The sequence below is a fragment of the Siniperca chuatsi genome, linkage group LG6 (genome assembly GCF_020085105.1).
Source record: "Siniperca chuatsi isolate FFG_IHB_CAS linkage group LG6, ASM2008510v1, whole genome shotgun sequence".
NCBI lineage: Eukaryota > Metazoa > Chordata > Actinopteri > Centrarchiformes > Sinipercidae > Siniperca > Siniperca chuatsi.
Window position 1 is genome coordinate 10,071,747 of NC_058047.1, and position 27,778 is coordinate 10,099,524.

The window sequence follows — 27,778 nt, forward strand, 5'->3', positions numbered from 1 at the left end:
CAGAAACAGCTTCTATTAAACAGTTGAGTGTTAAGTCCCTTGCTCAAGGGCACTCCAGTGGTGGAATCAAACTGGCATCCTTCAGTCAAAAGCCCTTCTTTTTGAACTTTATGGCACACCTGTCACATCTTTTGATGACCAATAGTGTTTGTTGAGAGCAACGCTTGGCTAAAAATACCACTGTCATTAGATTTGATTCATATATTGCTTAATTATGATTGGTGACATTGTTTTTCCAACAGAGCCCCGCCCACTTCAAACCAGTGAGAAGAGCACTAAAAGCTCCCCTGTGAAATAATCAAAACTGTTCTAACTTTGGCAGAAAATGTTCTTGTAGGAACTCATCGCTCATATTAAGAAGCTGATTGAGAAACTTGTTTTTTGGGGCCTTTAAAAGATGTTATGGACTTTGTACATTCAGCCTAATTAAGTTAATCTATGACAGAAAACAAAATTTTAAAATGACAAAAGTAAGTACTCTGCATAAATAAGACTTTGTAAGTCTCTTTTAATGAAATATTACAGTGTCACATAACAAATTTAGAATTTAAAGACTTATTATTCAGCTATACCAGATTTATATAAATGTAGACTACAGCATTCATTTATTTAGCAAGAACAACAATACAACAATACATAAACTAACTCAAATATAAAGGGGTATAAAACAACAATTTATTACTGTATAGCTAAAATTTAGTTTTTAGATGTCTATACAACTAACTATACAGTAAATCCAAGGCCCCTAGTTTGACAACAGCATTTCTGGTAAACTTTGCTCACAGAAATTAATATTTGCATCGTTACCCTTTTCCTACTAAAATATTTATAACTTAGTTTAAATCATATTTTTGGAAATTGACATTAAAACATTTGATCAAATTCTTTAACAAATTTCAACCAAAACCACACTGTGTACTACACTGTGTTAAAGCTTTACAATGTTTATACATTCATGAAGTATAGTAAAAAAAAAAAAAAAAAAAGCATTCAGCTGAAGCGCTTATTTCCAAAAGTAAAAGGGACAGTCATGCCCCTGCTGCCATCTCTCTCAGACCTCCACAGTGACAGTGGGGCCGTTGCTGGTGTCCTCCAGTGGTGCTGTCTCTGTGGGGGCACTGGAAACATTTTCAGGCGCCTCTTTTTTGTCGTCCTTCCCGCCACCAGCCACAAGAGGAACGCTCTCTGCTGCCTCCTGCTGGCCGTTGCTGGTAGTGCTGGCTGGCTGCTCAGCCTTTTCCTCAGCTGGCTGCTCTGGTGCTTTGGTTTCATTGACAATCTGAACGGAGGCGGCTGCAGGGGCCTGTGCTGCTTTCACTTCGCCATTCTGGACAGGCAAGATCCCCTCCAGTGCATCGTACAAGAACTGGTACTGCTCCTGTAAGAGACACAGACAAATTGGAGCGGAAACATAAAGATATGGTGCAATGCTGTAGGTTTTAATGAGTAAACCTTTCTTTGTAGACTTTAAGCTCACACCATCACATACTTTTCTAAACAATACAACACAACACAAATAAGAGCACCAGAAAACAGCTTTAAATGATAGATATGGTGAGATTATATATTTTTCTTGCCATGAAAAGACAAAAAACAACAATGAATGTATCCTACTAACAAGTATTGCCTGTGTTGCCAAAACTTGATATACTATAGCTGATTCCTCTGTGCCATAGACCTCAATTGTTGTCCAAAAAGTATTAAAAACTCATTAATGAGCCACACTGTTTCACTGGGTGACATGTTTATTCATCACGAGATGGGCACTGTAGTGTGTGGTGTAGTTTATTTTGTGTCCAACACACATACACCATCCTGCTGCTCCAACGCTCACTAAAGCACAAATCCGCAGCTGAACATAGTCCCATAAAAAATGCACTATTTACTGTTGTTTGAGCAACGTGTGTTAAACACTACAGTGCCCAGCTGATTTAGGACATTATTTAGCTGCTTTTAAAAATGTATATAAGTGACTTGTTTTTGAAGATTTACATCTTCAGTAGGAACTAATGGGCTGGGGTCTGAGAGCCATTGACAGGGTAGGGAAGAAAGTACTGACAGATGAACTAGCGCATTGTTGATTTTGGTCCTTTCATGGGATTTGTTGACAATAACAGAAATATAGAATGTCATCAGTCTTATCCTTTAATTCTTCAAAACAACATTATAAGCAAAGAAACTGAATTGAAGGGGAGAGCTCTTTTTTTACAGCATTCAAAAAGAGGTAGAACAAGGCTAAAGTATAGTGTTGGTGATGTGAAATACATTAACAACACAACAACTTTTATCTCTTGGTAAAAACAACCACAGTAGACCTATAAACAGATACTAGGAGGTACATAAAAAGCTGCTATTATGCTTTTCACTGTGAGTGCTGCTGGAAGTTAAAGCTGTGAAACTGTTTGCTGACAGATATTGGGTTGCTCTTCCTTACCTTGCTGACGAGCATGCCCTGTCTCTCTTTGCGTAGGGTTTTGGCCACCTGGAAAACATCTACCAGCTTCTCAGTCTCAGCGCTGTCCAGTATGTTCCACAGAGCACAGAAAATCCCTGAACGGGACGAGCCATCACTGAGGAGAGGGAGCGCACACACACACACACACACACACACACACACACACACACACACACACACACACACACACACACACACACACACACACACATAAAAAGGTTAAGATTACACATAAATGTAGTCATTTTCCCCAATTTCTTTCCTGCTCCAATTTGGTTTTCTTTTTGTTTCCATTTCAGCCAGTTTCATTATTTCAACCCTATATACATATTAATATAATAGGAATATATTAGATTGCTGTTGTTAATTGCTACTGGATATGTTAAGAATTTCACACAAATAAAATGTACTTGCTATGTTGATTGGCTATTCCTGCGCTCTTCATACATGTGATTAATCGGGTTATCACTGGAGAGCTGCTCATAAATGTTCCTCTTACACTTCGCTGTAAGTAGCTTAATAAATGTAACTTATTGCTCACACTCAGCCAAGACATGTTTTACTCCTAAATTGACTCTTTAGAGCATTTTTAAGTGTAATTCTTAGAAGTTTGAGCTTTGAAAGCTGAGTCATCCTTACGAAAAAAACTGGATATGTTGTGGTCATACACATACTGGCCCTTTAAGAATCCAGAGGACATTTCCTGTGAAGTTGTCTTACTTGCAGTGGACCACGATGGGCATGCTCCTTTGTGATTTGCTGCTGCCATTGCTGTGCTTGATGTCTTTGATCATGTCTGTGAGATCTTGAGGTTTCTCCGGCAGCTTTCTGCTCATCCACTTCAGGAACTGGAAGTGTTTCACCGACCGACTCTCTTTCCTCTGTTGACAGAAGTGGTGTTGGGTTAAAAACAGCTTGTGACGTTGAAATGACCAGTTACAACACAGGCTGACACTGATAAATAAGGAAACAGAGCAGACTTTGTTACAACTGCAGAGTAGGTTGCTGTTGTGTTACCTTGATATGACGGATCAGCATGTTGCGGGTAATGAAAGTTGGGGAGGTGTCTGTGCTTGCCACTTTCACCTCAATGTCCCCAAATGTTTTCTTGTCTTTATCCCAGTAGAGACAGTCAGACTCCTGTGAACAGGAAGACAGACAAGAAAACAAGTGTATTTACCACATATCTACCGAGAGCATGTATAGTGTATTCTATATGTAAGGAACATACAACATTATATATCATTATATATATGCATGGTACTTGTCTGTAAGGACAGTATGCATAATACTTTAGGTACCTTATCTCCCTCACTGCAGTCTGAGAGCATGACAATAGTAGATGCTCTCTTCTGGTAAACCATCAACCAGAAGTCAGCCATGGTGTCTGGAAGTGGAGTCTGTGCTGCAATGAAGATGCGTGGGCCCCAGTAACCCTGTGTGGGCAAGAAAACACAGCTATTGTTGTACACAGCCGAAAAAATAGGATGCGATGAATTTAATTACGCTTGTTTTAAAATTCAACTGCCTGCATGAAAGATGGGAATTCATTCAGAGTTAATGAGATAACACCAGCTACAACAGTAAAGATGGTGACACAGTTGGCCATGCTTCAGTTAAACAAACCACGGTTATTTTTGTCCTGGCATCCAGGTTCGTGTCAGAGTTATGCAGAAACAGGTTAGTAAATAAGATGAAAGTGTCAGTAAACGTACATCTAGGTGGGAGGCATTGATGTACTTAGTGGACTCCTCATCCTCCTCATCGGATGACTCTTCCTCATCTTCCTCATCTGGTTCACTATCACGACTGCGTTCTTCATCTAGCTTCAGCAACACTCGGTTGTAGTCATCTGAGGGTGGCAGGTTTGATATGTTACAACACAAGTATTTACTCTGGTATATGAATGCATGCACACTATAATGTACAATGTAAACACACTGCACACACACTGATGTACTATAGTTGTTATTCTATGGTGTAAAATGTAACTTGTCTCTGTGTTGAGTTAATACTCACATGGGATGACAGATGAAGAACGATTCTTCTTCTTGTTTTCTTCTGTGATCCCTGTGTTGAATGTCCTCCAGTTTTTATACATGGGGAGTCTCTGAATTGCAAGACAAATACTTTTTAGGCATTAAGTAATTTATAGTGATATATTAAGGACTGTAATTTATTCCATATTAAGTAATAAGAGGTTGGGGGGAAAGGCAAAGGATAGGACTACGTTTCTAAACACATTTTAAAAGGATCAGAAACACTAAATGTTTTAATGATGATGAAAGATGTTTAGTGCTATTAAGGTGAGATGTTTTTAGGTGATTTACATTATTGTCTCAGAAAACTGCAATCTTCCTGTTATGTTACCACACATTACAATGCAGTTACAGGTGCAAATCATCAGTTCAGTTTTATGAAAATCAGTGACTTACTTTGGTTAGATCAAACATAATCACATTTATTTAAATAGTGTCTCCTTCAGCCCCCCTACAATACACTGCATCTCAGATAAATAAATAATTTATAAATAATGAGATACATAATAAAGTGCCATACCTCAAACTCCTCCTCTATTAAGGTGGGTTCATTGTCTGAGTTTCTCTGTTTGAGCGTGCTCAGTGTGCTGTGGAGCTCAGACAGAGTGATCTCAGTCTCTCCGAACTGATTGTGCTCCAGCAGCGCCTGATGAATCAGGATGTACTGGGCCTGTGTGAGGACAAATGTACTTATCTTAACAAACAAAGGATATACGGTTTGGGAGTAGAACCAATATGCATAAGATAAACTGCCATTGAGCTACACAATCCACATCTCAGATTTCTCCAAGGTTACAAATCCCTATCTAACTCATCCACATCTTTTTATCTCTGCCTCCTCCTTTGTGATCAGATTTAATTAACAAAATGCTAATTTTGTACTGTGTTACCCTTACCAGTGTTATTCATGAAAAGAGTTAGCCTACTATATATGGTGTGCACTCAATGCACAAGTAAATGTAAATATTCAAATCACATAAATATACTGCACATTCTCACACACACACACACATACTGTACACAACCTATTTTAGCTTCTGCCCTCTGGCAGGTGCTAGAGAGCACTGTGCACCAAAACAACCAGAGACAAGAGCAGTTTCATTCCACACACTATCACACTCATGAACACTTGAACAAGCCATGTGGGGTCTCTGTACAGTTTCTGTAAAATAACCCTGCAATGTTCATGTATTATATACTGTATATTTATACCATAGTGTAACACATTCAAAATGTATTGTTGAAATAGATGCACATTAACAGTAGATACAGAATAGATACAGATAACTACATTTGCTTTTAAATATTGCATTAATAAAGTCAGAATAAAAAGGAAAAGATAATTAAGTTTGCCAATTATTCAATTTCCATATTAATTTAAAGTGATGAATTAATAATTAAATTTTGATCTGGAATCAAATAAGTTATTCTATAAAGGCCTTTAAATTGTACTTTTTGTTATTCGACAAACTTGTGTGTCTGCCTAACCACTGCTTGACCATTGTGTACAGTGTAGCTACCAACCAGACCACAGTCTTGTATATACAATGTACAGTAACAATTTAACCGCTATATATAGTATATGTTTGTTTGTCTACCTGTTGTTAATTTCTATTTCTACCTATTAGCTGTACATAATAATATCTATGCTTATGTATCCTTGTCTCGCTTGATCTTTGTTTAGCTGCATGTTCATGTGATCTAAGACACGCACACACACACACACACACACACACACACACACACACACACACACGCACACACACAGTGTCTAAAATATGATCTATATTGATATTTTACCTCTACTTGAACCATTAGACATCTCTGTCTGCGGAGTCTGACTACGTAACCGTAGATGTCCACTCTTCCCTCCGCCTCCAGACCCTCCATCATGGCATCGATGCCAATGTAAGTGCCTGTCCTTCCGACTCCCGCACTACACATGAGATGATAACATTGTGTTAATGTATGTCTATATACATGTCTATCAGTGGCAAGTTAAGGTGAAGTCAAGCATTAGTTTAGAAGCAACTAGAGAGGGGAAATGGCCTGATGAGTCCTCTGATTCCCAATGACATTCTTTAATCTGTTTTTTCTCAACGCAGAAGTCATGGAAGCAAAGAAGCAAGTTCAGAGGTCATATATGAATATCATATGCATTGTGCTCTGGTGTCAAATTAGATTAGAGTAGATTAGATTAGATTCAACTTTATAGTCATTGCACAGTATCAGTACAATGAAATGCAGTTTATCATTTAACCAGATGTATTGCAAACAGTAGCAAAAAGTAGCATTATATACAGTATATATATATATATATATATATATATATATACTGTATATATGTGTATATATATATATATATATATATATATATATATATATATATATATATATATATATATACTGTATATGTATATAAACAAATGTACAGAATGAACAATAAACCAATAAGGTAGTGATAGTAACTATATGACTGTGATATATGCAAAATGAACAAAACAATATACAAAATGTTCAGTACAAATGAATGCCACTATAGTATGTCAGTAATGCACTAATTGAACCTTGAATTTACCTGCAGTGAACGACGATGGGGCCACTGAATAAATTCTTGAAAGAATTCACACGCCGCCTCAGTTTCAGGAGGAGCTGTGGCTCCCCTGGGACGCCGTGGTCTGGCCAACTCATGAACTGGATATGGGTCACCTCCCTCTCTGAGTTCTTCTCCCTCTTCTGCATACACACACACACACACACATTGATGGTTATGCACATGTACAAAGACATATATAAATAAACACATACACAGATTTATTAATATTTAATCAAGTATACTTATAGAGAAAAAGATAGACAGATATACTGGCCTTCACATATACACACGTGCATACGCACACAAATTAAAAGTGTGTGACCTGCAGTAATAACATAATAACTTATGTATTAAACTTTTGATGGAGACTCACATTAGTTAGGCTGAGATGGCGGATGGTGTAATCCGGACAGTGGTTCTCTGAGTTCAGCTTCACTATAAACTCCTCAAAGATCTCTGTCTCTCGCTCTGGAGACGGCCAGTACTGCGCACACTTGACCTGCGACACAACATGTGAGAGGAGAGAGTGAGTGACAACCCAATTTTGCAAATATGCGGTGGATGCATGTTAAAGGCGGACTCCTACAGCCTAAAACATTCTCCAAGAAATGAGACCACAGTGTGTACATGATTGTGAACTTTGTGTTTGTCTATATCTGATACCGTATGTGTGGCAGAGAAAATGTGAGTGTGTTTAAGTGAAAGTCAAATCAGTCCCTTATGGGAAAATTTGCTCTTTTTGCTGTCACATAGAGGACAATTTTAACTAGTCATTTTAAAAACAAATACCACTGTAACAACATAACATTATAACCAAAGTCAATAAAAAGTTAAAACTCCTGTTCTTACCCTGTTTCCCTCTTCACAGCGTGTTACCATGACAATGATAGAGGACTGCTGCTCCCAGACCATCCTCCAGAAGTCACTCACAGTCTCATCCTTCGGCCCTACAACACACACAGAATATATACTGTACACACAGGCAGGTACACTTAGTATCAAACAGAAATATAATGCAAGTGCACCGACTGAGTGTGTGAAGAATATGAGAACTTTACCTTGAGCCGCAATGTACTTTTTCGATTCCTTGTACCCCTGCATCAGGAAAACAAATGATGTTCAATAAGGTGTGTATCGTCAGAAAGAGAACATGAACTTTGCATCTATTTCACCCTAAAACGTTGTGCTGTTAGGCCAATTTTTCTTTTTTAATTTTCATTTTGTATGTTGTTTGATAATGTTTAATTCATATGACTGCAGCTGTGGTAATAAAAGTAATAGTATTATGATCTGGCTGTTTTCCATACATCAATGAAGCTGGCATTGATGTAGTCACATCCTGCCTCTCCATTTCCGGTGGTCAGCTGGACACGGTCATAATCATCTGGTTCAAGACAGAAAAAAATAAAAGAATGAATAAAAACATCACAGAGGACACCTTAACAACCCTAAAACACCCTTTATGAATGAGTCTTTGTAATTTTTCTGGAAATTGTAATAAGAAGCTGTTTATATACAACCTGGAATTTAATAGCTAAATTTCAAGTTATACTCACACTGATGTTTTTATACATCTAGTAATATTTAAGAAATAGATACCACAGTATATACAATCTGGCAAAATCTATGAGACAAGCCTAGTTACAAGGCATTATACTAACTGATGACATGAATTACTGTTTGTAATGGTAAAAACACTAAATAAAAATACACATCAGGTAAGTGCTTTTATCTCTTTTAACTAAAAAGCTTCATGTGTTGTTTTACAGACTCCCACTCACATGGCAGGATGTCCACGTAGCGGTTCTTGGGGACATTGCAGGGCTTTTTGGCCTCTTTCACGGTGTACCTCGAGAAAATTCTGGGGATGCTCTGAAAGCAGAAACAAATCATGTAAATTGCCAACCAATGCCAAAGACCAATAAACAGCCATTCTAGAGTATTATTCACACTCCCTAGGTCCCTAGCATGCACATCCAACCTCCTTGGTTCAAGTCCAGTCTTTGACTTCTGTTACATGCCATCTCCCTCTCTGCCACTCCACTGTGAACCATCCAATAAAGAAAAAATACCAAAAATAATGCCCCAAAAAGAAGACAGATATTAAATGTACCTGAAATTCAGCCAGGAAAAGTCTTCCCTCATCAGCGAGCTTCCTCTTGTAGGCTTCCAGCAGAAACTCTGCTGCAATTGGCTCAACAGGCATCAGGTTTTCCTCATCATCTACAACAGCAAACCAGTCAGAAGACAGAAACAATGAAATACTGTAATAATACTATCACTAGCTTTTACTCCAAATAACAGTATAGTAAATACTGGAATATTTTTCTCTGTTTTTATAAATGATTTCTCTTGAAACATGCTACTACATGCTCTAACAAGAAATAAAGGAATACATTTGTATATTGTGATTGCTACAAACCATTTGAAAACAGTAGCTGCTACATGTGAGAGCAATTTATTACATACTTAGAGACTGCTAAAATCATCTGGTTTAAGATTAAATCCAGAGGGGGAAAAAACAGGAAATCTTAAGTTTACTCACTTGTTGTCGAAATAAGCATCATGTTTTCATTCATGTCACTGCAAAGAAAATTGGTTACAAATAATTTTAACTATACAGAATGTAGAATGGAAAAAGACAACCGACACATTATATTACATTCATGCACTGTGAATGAAAAGATATAGCCTTATCAGTAGAACAAAACCTGCAAGTCTGTGCAAAAAAAAAAAAACAGTCACACAAATAAACAAAAACCAGAAACAATGTGACAGTCAAACTGATGCAGGAGATAAGATGCAGAATGATCCTTACTGGGACTTTCTGCGCTTCAGGATGAAAATCTTGTAGATGACCAAAAGCAGAGCCACAGACGTGAGGATGATGAGGAAGACCAGAAACCCAATGAGAGCTTTGTCATTATCTATAAAATGTTGGGAAAATAATATCAAAGTGGTAGCATTTATCTCAAAGATACAATCCATAGAAATGGATGTGTGTACTGTATGTCAGAACAAAATGTGTCAAATGATTTAACTCAACAGTGTTAGACAATTTGTGGCATTAATTAAAAACTGCACATACAGAGAGTGAAAACATTCTCTGTCTTGGGGTCGCTCTCATAATGTCCGTTGCAAACAGTCACCTGGAAATTATACAGGAATTATAGCATTTGAAGAAATATGAGGAATAAAGTTGGAATAATGTCCTGAAACCAAAAATTAGGATTATACAAACCTTCACTTCGTATTTGGTAGAGTAGCTAAGATCTTTGAATTCAAAGTTGCATTTCTCATATTTAAGCTCCCGAGGGGCACTGCCACCATGAAGACGCGCAATGAATGTCTTATTAGGTCCATTTGAATGTTTAGGACCATCACAGGTTACTCTAATCACATTATGCTCTGGAACAGTCACCTTCAGGTTAGTAACATCTCGTGGTTCTATAAGAGAGTGAAGAAAAACAACATATTTTCCTTTAGATACAGCACTCTGTGCTTACTCACAGTTAAAGTGATATTTTAGTTTCCTATAAAAAAACTCAAAGTAAAAAAGGTATAAAAAGATCAGAAAATGTGTTATTATTTAAAGTGATTATTCTGTATTCTTATATGTCTTCAAATGATGACTGATGAAGGCTTTTAAATTGTACTTTTTGTTATGTATCCCACACAGCTGGTATGTGTTGGTGGAAGTTGTTTGAGGGGTCTGACCAATCAGAACATCTGGTGCTGCTCTGTAGAGTAATGTTTCAAATAAAGCTATCACGAAATGGAAACTAAGTGTTAAAACAGGAAACAAAGGAATTATGAGATGGCGTATGATGGGCAGACACATAAGTGAATGGAATAACAAGTACATTTTAAAAACCTATTCAAAGTAATTTTTAATTCATTACTAAAAGACAGTATACAGAATAATTATTTGGCAAATGTAATGATGTTTAATTTATTTAATTTACTTAGAATTTTTTTCATTCAGCATTTACAGTTTAACTTAAAATTGAATTTAAACTTAATTAATCAATGTAAATGTTTTTAAATGATCATTGTACTAATTGATTACAATTTAACACTGAAAAAGTCGATAATACTATAATACTCTGGTACCACAGACTCTATTCACCACAGCACCTGTGATAAACAAACAGGACCGTGGTTATTCTGCTGGCTGGTTATCTACCAGCTTCAGTCAGTTCTGTTATTGGAATTTGAAGTCTATAATTACTGTGTATACCTGGTACATATTGTGTACATGGCCCCTCCTTCACTAATGACTGGAGCTACACTGTAATGTTCATTATAATGGCTTGAAGTGCGATGTTCTTATACTGTAGGCCTTCTTCATGTATATTGGTATTGGTATCAGGGAATGTATCAGCATTTAACAAAAAGACAGACAGGATAAAGAATCGGATAAATTACATCATTTACATAATAATGAATAGCTTAAATTGCATTTAGAACTATGATTAGCTTAAATAATAACAAAATAATTAATTACAGTAAATCTTGTTTTGATGTTCCAAATTCAAATATTCATTTAATAACCATATTTCTTGTTCTTATGGCCATTTAGAGTCACAGTACGTCACATGGTCTCAGTTTTCTCCCAAAATACTGAAGCAGTTTCAACTCTGTGTGGTCTTAGGAAAGTGTTTGAGAAAGATATTTACTTTTACTGCCACTCAGTTGTCTTAACTGGATATTCAACAACATGTGAAATACACAGCTTTAATAAATAAACAGTCTTTTTGTATTATATAGGTGTTGACTGTAAGTTTTTTGGACACTTACTTCCAGCCTCAGTTTGCTGTTTTTTAGCTGCTCGTTTGCCAACGTCCATGTTGTTGTAGGTGGGTTGGACTTCACAGGTATACTCGGTGAATGGTTCCAGTCCAGAAATATTACATGTTCCTCCTGTTATGTTGTGTTTGACTGAACAACAAGACAACACAGACAAAATTAAGGGAACATACAACAGCAGATTGTTTTGTTGGTCACATTACCCATTAAGTGACAAGAAAATGGATATCAATCAATTAATCAATATCATCCATATGTAATTGGTTGATCACCAGCTTTGGCACTACAAGCTAAAGCTTTAGTATACACTATGTGCTATTAGGCAAGGAAAGTAGGATATTTTACACATGAAAACTGAAGTTAAAGGTCCAATGTGTAACATTTGGGAGCTCTTGGCAGAAATAAAAGAATATAATATTTATAAGTATGTTTTCATTAGTGTATACGTTTTTCAGGAGTTTCTTGGCCACCATAGTTTCTCCTACACGCTTGGTGATGCAAGCGGTATTCAAATGGTTGCAAACTGCAATTTCACTGCTAGATGCCACTCAATCCTACATACTGGACCTTTAATATGTACTTTTATTGTTTCTGGTGAACAACCAGCAAATTATTTAGTGTGCAGCAATTTTTAGCTGTAACTAGGTTTTTCTGATCTTGTTTACTTCTAAGAAACAACGATATTGAACTCTGACATTTGATGTTTTTTCTGTATCATATTTCATTTTAATTTTGTGAATCTTCTTCACCAAACTGTGACTTGGTATATCGTCTCAGGTTATTTACATCTGCTATCACTCAGCATGCTGAAGTGTTAGCATGGAGCACTGTAGGTCCATGGATGATTCAAATGTCCACAGTATATTTCACTATTTAGGTCAACTGAACAGTAAAAGGATCTACAAAGACTTCCAAAAGTGAAGTGTAAAATGAATAAAATAATTAGAGACTTAATCTGAATAATTTTACTTACTCCTGTGTTTCCGTTTGGAGGAAGGACAACTGCAGACATAATAAAGGTTCTGAAGACGATGAAGGTCATCTTGACAGTTCTGACTGGTCGTGGTCCAACTCAACTCAATGGAGTTATTGGTTGCATGGCTCTTTGTGATTTTTATTGTAAGATCTGTTAGAACACATTAGACATCTGTAACACTGAGTATCTGGTGTTTTCCTTTTCTCCAGAGTTATCTCAGGATACAAGCTTATTGTTCTTATCATTGCAGTGAGGTAAAGTGAATATCAACATACCACAGTCAATATGGACGTCGATAGCAGTTGTGTTTTTATGGTGACATTGTTGTCCTTGATCTGACCAATACAGCTGTAGTTTGTGAAGGGCTCCAGCTCAGACAGAAAAAGCTTGTTGGGTTTTCCAGGTTCTGAGGAGACACAAGGATGACAGCATTTCTTCAACAACTGGTACGTGTTTCGTATTTTTTTGGAGTTAGATTAGATTCAAATGTGGATGGATTCAGAGCAAATAAATCAATCAATCTTCTCTTCAGAACTGATTCACAGAGTGCACAAACAAATACCTTGATTTTATTTAAGAGACAATTCAGATCGGTTCAGTTTGAAGTAAAACTGATTTTCATCGTCATTTCTGTTAGTTTTATTACAGTGTGAGCTAATCTAAGCGGATCCAAATTTCTACCTATTTCCATGTAAATCCATTCTTAATGTTGGTGACAGGCAAAGTCTCTTTACTTCTAGTCTCTTCACTTACCCTGACAGGTGTAATCAATGGTGAGATTTTTACAGTTTGGAGGTAATATTGGTTTTATTGTTGCAGGAAGTTTATTGGGACGAGTCTGTATTATTTCACTTGGATTTAAGAAATCTGTGGAAAAAAGAAAACAGCACATACATTAAACATGATGAAGTAAAGCCTACACAATTCAATCCAAAATACAGGTAAACTGTATTTTACATACCAACAGTGATGCTTTTGTTGAGGCTAAAGGGAGAATCCACACAGTGTCCTGAAGTGAAGGTTGTAATCAAATCTGAGCAGATGTCATTGTAACCAGGTTTGATACAGAATGCTTTATTGTCACTTTTGCATGGCTCAGCTGAAATATTATTTGATGTTGACAGTGAAGAGCTGATGTCCCAATCACTCCGGTAACAAACATATCCAGGGCAGATGGCATCTTCAATGTCATCTTTACCTGAAATAGACAAATGATGCACAAATGTCTCTCCGTCTCATTTCTTAAATTAAAAGAAAGTAAGATGCAATTCAACAGTATGATATTTCTACTCATAGTATATTATTTCTACTCACTCATTTTAGTTGTTGTAGTTTTATTTTCAGTGCAGGTACAGGGTATTTCTTTGCCAGGTTCATCAGTAAATGCCACATTATGTTCATATTTAGTACAGGGCTTCAGGTGTTTGATTTCATGTGATGAGGTTTGATTGGTGTGCTCGAATTTCATTCCTGTCTCAGGTCGGCCCTCCTCATTAATGTTTATGGTGTAGCTACCATTGGTGGAGCTTGTAATGTTAATCCTGAAGCCAGACTTGATGGGTGTGACAGTGTAAGAACCTGCACACAAAATCAACAGAATCGTAAAAGCTCTTGGTTAATATAAACCACCTGATGACATTTTTATATCTCAGATAGTTTGTTCATGTAGACGTTGAAGGTGCTCCAGGGCCGAAACAAAATAAAATCCAAACACTCCCAATACATTCATTGCAAAGTAAGAGAGAAACACTGGAGTGAAATACTGGAAACCAATATAATTAGTACAAGTGTTTGTTAAGATGAGTGTAAAGTTGACATGTATTATATCTTGAAAAAATAATACTGATACTCACACTGTGGAGGTGGAGGGGTTTGTGTGATGACTGGAGAATGCATTCAAATTAGATTAGAAAAGGAAACAACAAAATATTAATATAAGATTATAAAACGTTGAAATACTCTTCCAAAGCAACTTGCAAGTGAAGCAAGTATATTTTATGAACTTGTCCATTCCTTAGCAGTGCTGATGGTAAAAACTGTTGTCTACACTTATATGAATAACAAATATACATCTTATTACAGTCCTATAGAAGAACAAATGGGGGCTTGTAAATAGGAGAAATCCAACCTTTGATGGCAGTAGCTACTGTGGTGGCTGGAAGTGAGGTCTGGTTTTGAGTGGTGTTTGACTGAGACTCTGTTTGAGTGCTGGCTGAAGTGGTTGTGGATGAGGGTGAGATGCTTGCAGGAGGAGTGGCTGTGGGATAGAGAGCATGCTGGTGGTCACCTTCAAGTCGAAATAACTTTACTGCCAATAGTCTTACCTGATATAATGCCTAACTACTATTTTAGGAGAATAGCATGTTGAATGCAACAATAATGTTTCCAATGAAACTGTAAACTGAGGCTGAATACATTACCAGACATGGTAGTTGAATTTTGTGTCTGAGTTGGGGAGTTTGAGGTGAGAGTTGGTGAGGTGGGTGGAGGTTTGGGGGCAGTTACTGAGGTGTCTGTAGACATGACAGGAGCTGCTGTCATGGTGCGTGGAGTTGAGGAGGTGACAGATAGGCTGGTTACTGAAGATAAAGTGGAGTTTGTGGTGGTGTGTGGAGGTAAGGAGGTTGAAACATCTGCATTCCAAGAAAACAAAAATCAGGCCAAACACAATATCACAATGATAGCTTCTACATCCTTAAAAGTTGCTAGATGTAGCATTTTCCCTCTAACAATGATGTCCACATAAATCCTGTTTCCTGTTGTTACAAAGGTGGTTTTGCTACTTGTCAATCATTCACGTGATTTATGTCTACTACACATTAATTTTAACAAGAAAAAATGACAAGAGGTGATAAAAAACAAAACAATAGTAGCACTAGGCAAGAACAGATTTATATTCAGAGAAGGAAAGGTATTATTCAGCAGGATGTGTTCAGTAGGACTCTACAGCTAGAATAGTGAAAATGAAATCGGGTTGAGCATTGCCTGTAGCTATGAGTTCAAATACTTCCTGTTTTTGGACTTAATGTTGTCTTTCTTTGGAAAAACACAAGCAAGGTTGCCTAAAGGTTGCCAACATCAACAGGATTATGTCAACAGTGGTAAAGTGTCGGCATAGTGTTGCACCAATAGCTGCGTCGCTTAGCTTCTTCTCAGAGTAAATTGGAGTCAATATTTAAACTAATTATTAGCCAAACAATAAAAAATATATAAACAATTAATAAACCTGAGTTGATGAAAACATTGAAAGACAAGTTTGACCTCAACTTTGATGACAAGTTTCTATAGCTTTCTCACAGATACTGTATGATAAACTAAACAGTTTATATCTATAAAGCCAGGATCAGTGGTTGAGATGGAAACAAGTTTTTTTAAATTTTCCAGACAATGTCATGGTCAAACTGATTTTTTCCCTATCACTGATGATTGTTGACTATTAGGAAATATTAGGATGTTTCACTGGCTGTATAATCAGTGACTTACTTGTTCCTATGATGGAAAAACTTGCATCCATACCGTGCTAAGCCCTTGCAACATTTGACACACCTAAATCCTAACAGCACTCAACACAGAACCGTTGCTCTTTTCTGAGTCTAACTCTTATGCTATAAATTCTCCAGACTCCATTTGTGTGAGCTAGAGGTTTCCCAAAATAGATTAACTGCATCTAAATATCATACAACAGATCTCAGATAGAGCATAACTTGACAAACAACCTGGAAAGAGGTTAGAAATTGTAGGATTGTTAGGATTGTGTGAACAAGCAATGGATCATTGCATATAACTTAATAAATATATCTACCAAAGGACTGTGGGCAAACCACGTGTTAGGGAATGTTGCAATACATGGACATAATTTTCACCTGTTTATCATGAAACTAACTGTTTCTGCATGTAGTTTACATTGAATTGTTTCTTGGTGTCTGCAATTAAAAACTTGTGAGATATTTCAATAAAATGGAGGCAAATGTCAACCAAGCTACTTAATAAGAGTAAGAAAATGTATTTCTGTCACTCATGCATAGAGCACATTATTTCCGTTTAAAGAGCATACTCATTTCATGAAGTTTTGCTGCTTTTGGTGCTACTGTGGCCATAAAGAGATGAAACAGTATAAAGAGAGTGTGAGGGAGTGGGAAGCTGAGATGAAGGTATTGCACAAGGCTAGTGGCATAATTAGAAATAAACATTTTATTAATTATGATAACAATTATATATATATATATATATATATATATATATATATATATATATATATATATATATATATATATATATATATATTAGATAATGTAATTATTGCCACTCACCTGTTGTGTTTTGACCTGGAATTGCAAAGAGAACATTTTTGTAAATCATTGCAGCTTTTTTGTCATAAAAGAGTACAGTATACTGCATATACTATGGAGAAAAAGAAACAAACAAAAACCATCAACACATTTTTTCAAGCCTTTTTGATGTTAAGTTTTATTAAAGTGTCAACTTCCATCCAACCAACGGTCCAAAGCAATATCAGGTCAAAAAGAGGAAAAAGTGACTGTTTTCATCTGAGGTTCTGTATGAGGCAGTGCTGTACAACCTGGTTGCTATGACAATGCGGCAAAGAGCAACATTTGCAACCGCTATTTCCTGCTTTGCTCTGAAACCTAGAATCTCCCCATACTTACAAAACTAGTTTCAGTTTGGACAGATCACTGGATCTTATTGAAGCACAAATGGACTTTCACAATGGAGTTTCTCTCCTATATCCTTGTTCTTAGTCATTAGAAATGACAGCGTCACCAAATATTGTTTAAAATGATATTCATGCTTTATGCTCTATGCACTCAATATAAACCAAAACATATTTATATCTTCAAAAGTACATTGTTTTATGCTTTTCAAACTGTTTTCTGATATTACATTAGTTTTACCAAGTTGGAACAAAAAAAAGGCTTGTAAACATGTCTTTGCAGTTTTCTCTATTTGTTCTTTATAATAATAGCAGTGAGCAATGAGTGATGAGGTGATGGGGGACAGTCAAACAATGAGTCTCAGGATGTGGTTTGGCGCGTTCTTGTTGCTTCATTGTATCGAGCAGAGATGCATACTCTCTGCAGTGACATTTCACCACTTTATACTTTGTGGTGACTTATTTAAATTGTTTCAGTGAAAGGTTTGAGAGATGCAATTGTGCTCTATGAATATTCGAAATAACTGATGAGAAGACTTTATCCAAACCCTAAATGTATCATAACCACGTTTGTTTCATTCACACCAACAATGAAAATTAAAAAATCACTGTTCTGATCTTTTTTAAAGCTTTTAAGTTGTTTTTAAAATGGCCAAAATAATTTTAAGTGAAGCCTCCTTGGTGTTTTGGGTAATTTCTTTTTCAGTGTTCAGGGCCAAGTGTCAAACAAATGTGTGAGATTCACACTGTTATATCAGACTGTTAAAGATCACAAGCATTTTGTTCAAGTGTGACAGAGGAAGAAGCAGAAGGAGAGGAAGAAAGAGGTAGAGGAATGGTGCCAGGGCGACCATAGAGAAGAAATTCAACTGTGCAAAGTTGACAGCAGTTACAGTTTAGTGACAATCAGAGCTCAAATGCCCCCAGACTTCTGTCCCTGAATCAATTTACTTGTCCGACATTTAGTAAAGAAACTGATACTGTGTCTGGATCTGTCTCGCATGCATCAGTTTGCTTTCTATCAGTGTTCGCCATCAGTTTTTTTTAATCTTCCTCTTCTTTCTTGTCATATTTTGCATTTACCACCCCGAGTACTGCCCCCTGCTTTGTGACAAGCACGCTCTCCCTCCTCCCAGAAACTGCTTCATTCGTGCAGCATTCTTAACATTTCTGACCTCACTTCTTCATTTTAGACACTGCACTTCCCCTTTTTTTCATGAATTCTCAAGTCATTTACTTTTGCTCTGTCTCAGTCTGCTTGGCCCGCACTGCTCTGCTCTGCTCTGCTTTGCCAGGAAATGAAGGCAACTCAGAATGGAACACGGAAGTGGTCAACTTTTTGATCACACAACTCTGATCTGCTGCAGCTAAAGAAGCTTGACAATCTGCATTTTAATGGAGCACAGCTGCTCTCACGCAGTTGGTTTAACTAAATGAAACTGGTGCTCACATGACCCTGTGTTTATTCTAATTCTTTAAGAACAATTAGGAAAAAATAGCAAAGAAGGACAAGTTGAGCAGAGTTTTGAATTGGATATAACACTAACTAGTCTGTGTGTTGGGAGAAAGCCTTTTGCCACATTTTCTGCTATTTAATATTATGGTAAACCACCATCATATGCATATTTTTGATACAAATGCATACATGATTAATATTCACTATTTCTGCAGGACCAGTACTTTTACTTTTTATACTTAAAGTGCATTTAGCTGATAATACTTCTACTTTTACTTGAGTAGGATATTGAATGAAGAATTGTAATTGAGTATTTTCCCACTGTGGCATCTCTACTTTTTCTTAAGTAAAACATATGAATACTTCTCCCAGCACTACGTAAAAGTAGCAATATGTAAATATGTAAAAATACTCCGTTACAATCAAAGGACTTACATTCAAAACAGTACTTAAATAGAATCATCTGTAACATTTAAGTCCCCGCGTTTCAGGCAAATTGAGCTCTGTCAGAGATATGTTGTTATACAGTATATTACACTGTTGGGTAAGTATTACTTTTACATGTAAATTGCACTTTAATGCTGTAGTTGGTGAAGTTGAAGCTGATTGTAGGCATTTGTATAGACTGTCGGGTAGATTAATTTACTGTATAAAAATGCATCGTATTTTATGTGCTCATTATAGGTTTTTAAAATCTTAATTTGCAAAGAAACTGTAGAAAATGTACTATATTTCCCTCTGAAATGTAGTGGAGTATAAGTATAAAGCACCATAAAGTAAAGTACATCAGAATGGTACTAAAGTACTTGAGTAAGTGTACTTGGATACTATCCACAACTGGTCATATGCTATTAATGTTAAGATAACTAAATCGATATAAAATGATTTAAAACACAGCCTCATTGTTATTATAAAATATTGCTACTTTTGGAACACAGTGTTTTAATTATGATCAATGGAAAGGTGAAGACATGTATAAATAAGAAAGGTCTGTTGATGCAGTGTATCATGACGACTCATCTCGCACACTACCTGAGAAATAGTGTATGTTAGAAACAAATGACAAATACTGACCCTGACTGACATTAAAGACAACAGACTGAAATAAACAGAGTGAAGGGTTTATTTCAGCTCATGTGTACAGGCGTCTAATCTGAAAATAGCAGAAATTGTTTGATGTGCTGAACAGTAGCAGAACTCTGAGTGATGCAAGAGGCAGTAAGGTGGGTCTGACTTAACACACGCACATATGCATGCATACACACACACACACACACAACCACACGTACACTCAGATGTGTATCATATACAACACTCACAGCCACTAGGGTTGAAGTGAAGCGCTTGCAGGGACACACCCTAAAAAATTCTCTCATCTCTGACAGACATAAACCCCCCCACCCACACCCGCATACATATACACACTCGCACCATCACACACACACACACACACACACACACACACACAATGTCAAAGCAGAACAGAAACATGATTGCAAAAATTCCCATAGCTTTGTACCAAATGAAAGAACACGTTTTAAAGAGAGTCTTCTTATTAACAGCAGTCTTTGATTGAACATAACTGTTTATTCTGTTGCCAAAGGGGCTCTCAAACCTGTCACTTTTTAGCTTCTCACATCACACGTGTGTGCTGTACTCTCTTATGTTCTTGGGTTTGGAAAGTTTAAGAAACGTGAAGTAGCACAAACGAAGGCACAACTCAAAGACATGATATACTGTAGCTTGTCATTTCTGCCCTCAGTTTTTACTTTAAATGATCACATTTTGTGCGGTGATGTTTTCTGGTTTTCATAAAAAAAGCAAATTGTCAAGCGTTTGTGCTGACAGATTCATGTCTCTATCTCAGGCATGGAAAGTGTTTCACCTTTTCTCATAAACACATGCTCAACAACCATATGCTACAACTTCAAAAACAGTTAAGTTAGAAATTTAGAATAAGAGATCTCATCGCCTACAGTTAACTATCATTTATGTTTTGCATCATGTACAGATTTTATTTTTCTTCTAGAAGACTTTCAGTGACAGACGCAAGGACACAACTTCATAGACCACCATTTCTTTTCCACAGTCCCTTCATAAAGACGATGCAGTTGGTTACTTACAGTTGGCCAAACCGATGATTCCAGCCCAGAGCAGCAGGATCTTCAGACCACAGAGACCCGCCATATCCAGAAGTTAGGGTGTGTACGGCCACACACCATACAGTATAGTCCTACTGGGGACCAACAGGCAGATATTCACAAGCCAAATTGAAGCTGTATTTCCAATTATAAATTAACTCTAAGAGAGAAATAAGTCAAAAACATTGTCTAATTTTACACTACATACGTTCTCTGTCTTATCAGTTGATGCAGCTTCCTGGACTTGTTCCCCAAACCCTAATCCTCGTCTCTTGTTTCAAGTCAAGCAAGTGGAGTGATGTCACACCAAGAGAGACTGCCTTTACCTTAACATTTGGTGACAGGAAGCTTCATTTTAGCTACGCCACCAAGAACAGGAAGTCTCATCTAATTTTTACTTGCTTTTACTCAAGTGTGAAAACCCTCCGACTTGTGAAAAAAAGTTTAGCTTTATTGTGAAGCCTTTATTTACTCTTTTAGATTGTGTTTTGACATATTAGGCTTTTAGATACATGCTTGATACATGACTGTTTTCAAATTCACAGTTTAACTTCATATCAACAGACAGAAATGAAAGAAAATTGTGATATTAACACACAGTGAGGCTTCCAGATCAATGTCTTCTGTTAGACTGTTCGAAATCAGATCATCACAATGTGCAAGAAAAATGTGCAGTCTTTCTTAAACTTTGTACGCTGTTTTTTTCTCTCAGTCTAAAGAGAGAAAACATGTGGCCATTGGCTCCAGAAGTGAATTTCTTCATTTGTGCTGTTCCTTCTGTGTGAAATACATTTATAAGGGATGTTAGATCTCTTCAAAGTCATTGATCGTGCATGGTGTTTGATCATCATGCTCTGCCTTGGAGCCCAAAATGCTTTACTTCTGTTTACATACACAAGAAAATAGGGGATAAAAGAGGAAGGAGAGAAGTAGAGAAATTCTCCGGGGAGTGAGACTCACACACCGGGTGGTGAGCTGATGTGAATCTGGATGAAACACAGTCAGCTATTTCACGCAGTTATATGAAAATAATGCATGCAACTAAGCAGACCCATTTTTTTAGTTTAGACAGTTAGATACTGTGCTGGTAGAGGCTTTTACTTAATCCTACAGCAGTTATACAGTGGATGAAGCTGTAAGTCTATATGGCGTGGCGAGGATGCTATGAATCTCTATGGTATATAGTTTAGAAAATGGAGAACACATAGATCACGTCAAACCCTTTAATAATTTGTGTTTTTTCTGAAGAGATGGAAGAGTTTACACAACGGTTGTTTTCTTTCTAAGTCATATTATATCTATGTGGAAATACATTTGAACCTGAAACCCAGTAGGAAAGTACTGTATTTCCGACAAAGAGCTCACATTTTTAGTATGAAGATCTAAATATGGATTTCCTCCTAGACCAGTGAAACACATGGTATTTGGCTATTTCCACTTCTAAGAGATAGGAAGTGGCTCTTAAGCAAGCAGCATCAAGTTAATGCAATCCAAATGAAACTGTATTGACTGTGTTTTTAGTTTGATGTGTGTGAGTCCTTAAATGCAGACCATGTAATTGTCTTCTAAAGCTGTCAAGTTGCCAGATCTGACATCACTGTAATACGTATAGATCAGAACTACCAATATGCTGCCGGTCGACTCAGTTTAAAATGCATTTTGAGGCTATAAAATATTGTTAGTACAACAACCTCATTAATTACAATGTACTCAAGTAGAATGCCAACAAGTAAACACATTTTGAATTTGATTATATAAATATATATTATTTTATGTATTTTAATAGTATTTAATCTTATTCAAGACAACAACATGTGTTCAAACCTTATGTTCAAACCATGACCTGGCTTTGTAAGCCCAACTCAAATGTTATGTTAAAAAGAAAATTGTTTACATGAGGGTCATTACTGTAGAAAGAGGAAAGGAGAAGGCAATTTGTTGCCAGGACCTGCTGTTGACCAATCAGTGACAGGGTTCTTTATTGACAAACATGGCGACATGTTCTTTTCTTGTCCCAGTGCCTATGGTGTTAGGTTATCTTCACATCTTTATGTCAGATTACCATGAAAGTCAATAAAGATAGTCATGGTCCCCCGATAATAATTTCTGAGATCCCCGATCTTTTCTCTTTCACTTCAATCACACCAAAACTTCCGCTTGCATGCAACAAATCTAAAAATGTAGTCAGATTGCTATAAAACTGGCATAGCAAATTCATGCTCCCCAGAGAGTGAGCCCTCTCCATTTCCAGCGCTTTAATGATTTTAGGGGTGTGATGACTTTAGCAGCCTTTGGGCCATTAGGGAGGCTTTAGAACTGTAGTCTTTTTTAGAAATATTTTTGGGGCAAAAAAAGCACTTGCAAAGTTAGAGAAGATATGAGATCAGAAATGTGAGCGCTGTGGTTCTGGATTTAGTGTCAAGAGGGAACTGGAGTGAACAGAAACGTGCAACTGACAAACAGAGACATTGGTCATCACCTCATGACACACTGACCATAAATATCAGTTTCTGGCTGGACTGCAGCGGCCTATAAACACAAACATTTGTCCCTGACTGAGAGAGGAAGTTACACCATTGGTCGGTAGAGTGTTGGAGTTTCCCCATTGGCTGTTGCCCTTTCAAAATGAATAGGCATGGACAGTCCTCAATTAAGTCCTCAGGAGGCTTTTAAGCTTTGTTTACAGTATGCTTGCGTGAGACACTGTGGCTTGGGCCTCCGCCAATGGAGCATGCGCTAAGGGCGCACACAGAGGCGTTTATACTCAACACACAATCCGTTCCAGTATTCTCCGAAACGCCAAACAAATCGTTCTGTGAAAAAGCAAGAAGTCAGCAAGTGTTACCAGAAGAACGCCAAAACAAGTCATAATGTACTCTTTACCAAATGTAATGCTATTCTAACAAAAGATTAATAATATTTTAAAGTACCCTTGCACTCAAAAATGTGTTTTTCTTATGTTTAAGTCCCCTGAAATGTCAGACCTTGACTTTACTGACTTGTATCTGTGCAACGTTTGTCACTAGAGAGGTGTTTTCACATTCCTCTACTGAAGGGGGAGATGTCCGTATACTTCCCTAAAATCCGAGATTCAAACGTATTCCAGGCAAGCTAGTTTTGGGAAGTCACAAATCCAAAAGCCACTTGCAATGCCACCAGCAAAGAAACCTGAAAAAACCTCCAGCGCAGAGCGAGAGTTTGCACTAAATTAGCGTAGTGAAAGTTTTGACAGCAAATATGGTAGAGTGTACAGTTTTTGGATGTAAACCGGTCCCTGGAGCTTCCTTCCACTATCTACTAACGTTACGTAATAACAATGTAAACACACTGTAACATCGTAGCAGATATTATAAGCACTAACGCTGTGTCAGCCACTGCTAGTTACAAGCTAACAAGCTAACAAACAACATAAACAAATAAAAGACACTAGCTACACTTACCATTCTGATATTTCTGCTAGTCGCTGATTTTGGCGACTAGCAGACGTAAACATGTATGGCTGAATCTCTCCGATGTTTCCTCTAACTATAGCCATCTCGATGTGCACCGCTCTCTCACCATAGATGTATGTCACTCACCCACATCCATGCTCTCACCTGCACCGGTCAACCTAACGGTAATGGTGGGCGGGGCATGTATAGATCCAGAATTTCTCAATGAGGGAGAAAGAGTAGCTGTGCTTCCAGCCCCTTTTTAGAGTGTTTTTTTTATTTTACTTTTTATGTGGGATACCCATGTTAAACAAAATATTTGTATTTTTACATTCTTTAAATGTACACAAATCATGAATGCTATTTAAATTTTTTTTTTATTTATTTGTTAAAACAAGTGCAACTGAACATAATCATAATCAAGTAGTGCTGTCATCGGACTATCATAGCATATCCTTGTTTCACATCCATCTGAGAGCAACCTGTGAGGCTGCAAGGTGAAGGGAAACTAGACGATGTCTTTCCTCCCACATAACTGAACTTTCTTTGTTTGGTTAGATTTCAGGGGGAAATACTGATCTTACCTTAGATTAGGTACATTCCTGCAGCTATTACAAGTGTGTAAAGAATTAAAAATGATTATAGTCTAAAAGTATAACTGAAACTTCCTCTATCACATATCAGCTAAAGTAAATGTCACAATCAGAGTGAGGGGCAGGTATTTTTCATTGAATTCCAGCTACTGCGTGATGAGAATTAACATAATTGTTGCTGTCAACAGCAAAAGTATCTCAGGCCTCTATTTTAAGCTCTGGATGTTTATGTAGAGGTTGAGGAAGGGGTGTGGTTTGGATGAGAAACCGTGTCACAGCTTCCCCAATTTCTTCTTCAATTTCTACAGTCTTGAGTTGTTGCTCAAAAGTTTTATCTAGCTTCCTCTCCAGTCTCCTCCTCTCCTCTCCTCATCATTGTAAATGTCTAAAGCTCTTTACAATGGCAGAGACGACAGTGGAGGAGGGAGGTCACAGACTATCTATTGAAGTTTGTGCTGTTAGTTCCTCTGTGCAGTCACAGCTGTGACCACAGGGAGGTGTGATAAAAATGATTGTAAGCGATGCATGTGTATGCATGTGTATGCCTGTGTATGCGCTAGAACCTGATGCACGCAATTTTCCCTCCACTCTTTGCACGATGCACCTACCTTTTGTATGTGGGTTAAGGGTTTCAGACATTGTCGTTCCACAATTCACCCTTTTCAACATGTGCCTGTAGTTTTCTCAACAGAAGTTTTAAACACCTTAAATATTGTTGCTTTATATGGCATTATAAAGATGGCAGCCATGATGCAAATGTATGCAAAACATTAACAATAATTTATTCAGTGGCAATCCTGCTGTGTGTCACTTACCTTAAAATCTTTTGTGATCAAATCTGCTTTATAAAAGAGAACAAAGTTTTGAGTAAACTTGAAAAAGAAAAATTACATCTTTATTAAAAGTTTCAATCTCAAGTCTTTGGAAAGAACAAGTTTCTATTTTGTTTTTTTAATTCTGCCATAACTGAATCATCATTATTCTGTTTGAAACTGTTTGGTTTGTTTTAGATAAAGTTAGGGTTAGAAAAGTACATGATGTTAAAGTTGGGTCAAAGAAACAGAAATATAAAGAAATGTATATAGAAATATAAATCTGGTAGGCTCTGAATGACATCCTATGTTAAATGCTGAACATGATGTGGGCGGTTACCACTGCTAGTTGCACTGAATATCCGGCTCTTCTTACTACAAGATGCACCATCATAGTGCAGTCTTAAAAATACTGGTCATACTTAAAAAATAGAAATGTAGAAAGTGACTTATATTGTCATTTATCTCTAAATTCAGCCTCTATAACATACAATACCAACTATCTACACACAAGTCATTAATCCCTGCAATGCGAGATTTTTAGTTCAACTAAATGGAGATATACATCTTGTATGTATCACAAGGGCAGTGAAGAGAATTAAATATAAGAGTCAGAACAACCTCTTTTACACTTCCTCTTTTTCCTTCCTGTCTGCACTCTGTAGGGCACAGTGTCATTGCATACTGTAACACTGTCAAGCTTTATTCATGCTTCCTCTTTACTGGGTATACTATTTACATGAAGCCATGCCTTTCTGGTTTTGTCTACAAAAACATCTTACATTTCTTCCAATTCTCAAACCTCCACAGTGAATTAGCAGGCCTCATGTTCTGTTTCATAATCAACAAAATCAGCCTCCACTTCAAGAGTTTCACAACACACGTCTGTGTTGGTGAAGCAACCGAAAACCACTGGAGGGCAGTGTGGCTTCATGTAGCACCACAGCTGTTCCCCTTTTTCACACATATTTGTCTCCTCACTTGTTTTTGGGAATAGCCAAGTGGCTGAATGCATTTTATACACACACAAACACGTGTACACACACATACACACGAGCTCAATGTTGCGATTTGGACTCCTTTTGGTTCCTCTCTGCCGATGACTGACAGGTTCTTAACGAGAGAAGCCTAGAGCGTTTGCCCTCCAGGCCTGTACATCAACCATCAACATACAACGCATGCACACATACAAACACACACACACACACACACACACACACACACACACACACACACACACACACACTCGCATGCATGCTCACTCCCATATTTATATACACACACATATCATCCACACACACTTCTACTCTCTCTTAGACTCTCTTTGTCCCATTTCCCAGGCTCTATCAGTTTGTCCATTGCTCACGGAGTGTTTGACAGTCACTGGGAGACGGTTTAGGTTTAGCAGTATTATTATGTTTCTATGAGGCAGAAATATCCAACACAGAAGGAATGTCAGCTGCACCATTGTTCAATAAGGCTCAATACAAACACATTACTACACCACACAATACCACCAAGGGCTAGCTGAAGTGCACATGCATAGATGTGTGTGTTGGTGTGTAGTCATTGTGAGGGCCACAATGGTGAGACGGCATAGCTGGGGAGGTGAAGATGGAAACCCAGAGCAGCATGTTTTCTCCCCCCTCTACCCCTTCATGATTCATCCCTCCTCTCACCTCTGTTCCCTCTCTTTTTTTCTGTGGAGGAGAGAAAACCCAATTAAAATACTATGTGGATGGATACAATGAAGAAAGACATACCTCCTCCATGACATTCTCTCTACCCCCCGTGTAGT

General features: G+C 37.3%; 1 protein-coding gene across 1 annotated transcript; it reads right to left on the reverse strand.

The window, feature by feature from the left end:
• Positions 1–488: 488 nt before the first annotated feature.
• On the reverse strand, positions 489–21,497 carry ptprc (protein tyrosine phosphatase receptor type C). Its single transcript, XM_044198368.1, is given in 33 exon segments — positions 489–1,378; positions 2,435–2,570; positions 3,176–3,336; positions 3,473–3,595; positions 3,757–3,891; positions 4,171–4,307; positions 4,475–4,565; positions 5,015–5,164; positions 6,295–6,430; positions 7,073–7,230; positions 7,464–7,589; positions 7,940–8,037; positions 8,149–8,185; positions 8,398–8,474; positions 8,872–8,962; positions 9,204–9,313; positions 9,636–9,673; positions 9,909–10,017; positions 10,179–10,239; positions 10,332–10,537; positions 11,891–12,031; positions 12,873–13,025; positions 13,151–13,184; positions 13,187–13,281; positions 13,629–13,742; positions 13,837–14,073; positions 14,190–14,453; positions 14,729–14,758; positions 15,004–15,132; positions 15,296–15,508; positions 17,186–17,200; positions 21,127–21,239; positions 21,353–21,497. Coding segments are annotated over 32 exon segments (3,996 nt in total). The 5' UTR covers positions 21,191–21,239; positions 21,353–21,497; the 3' UTR covers positions 489–1,051.
• Positions 21,498–27,778: the final 6,281 nt, after the last annotated feature.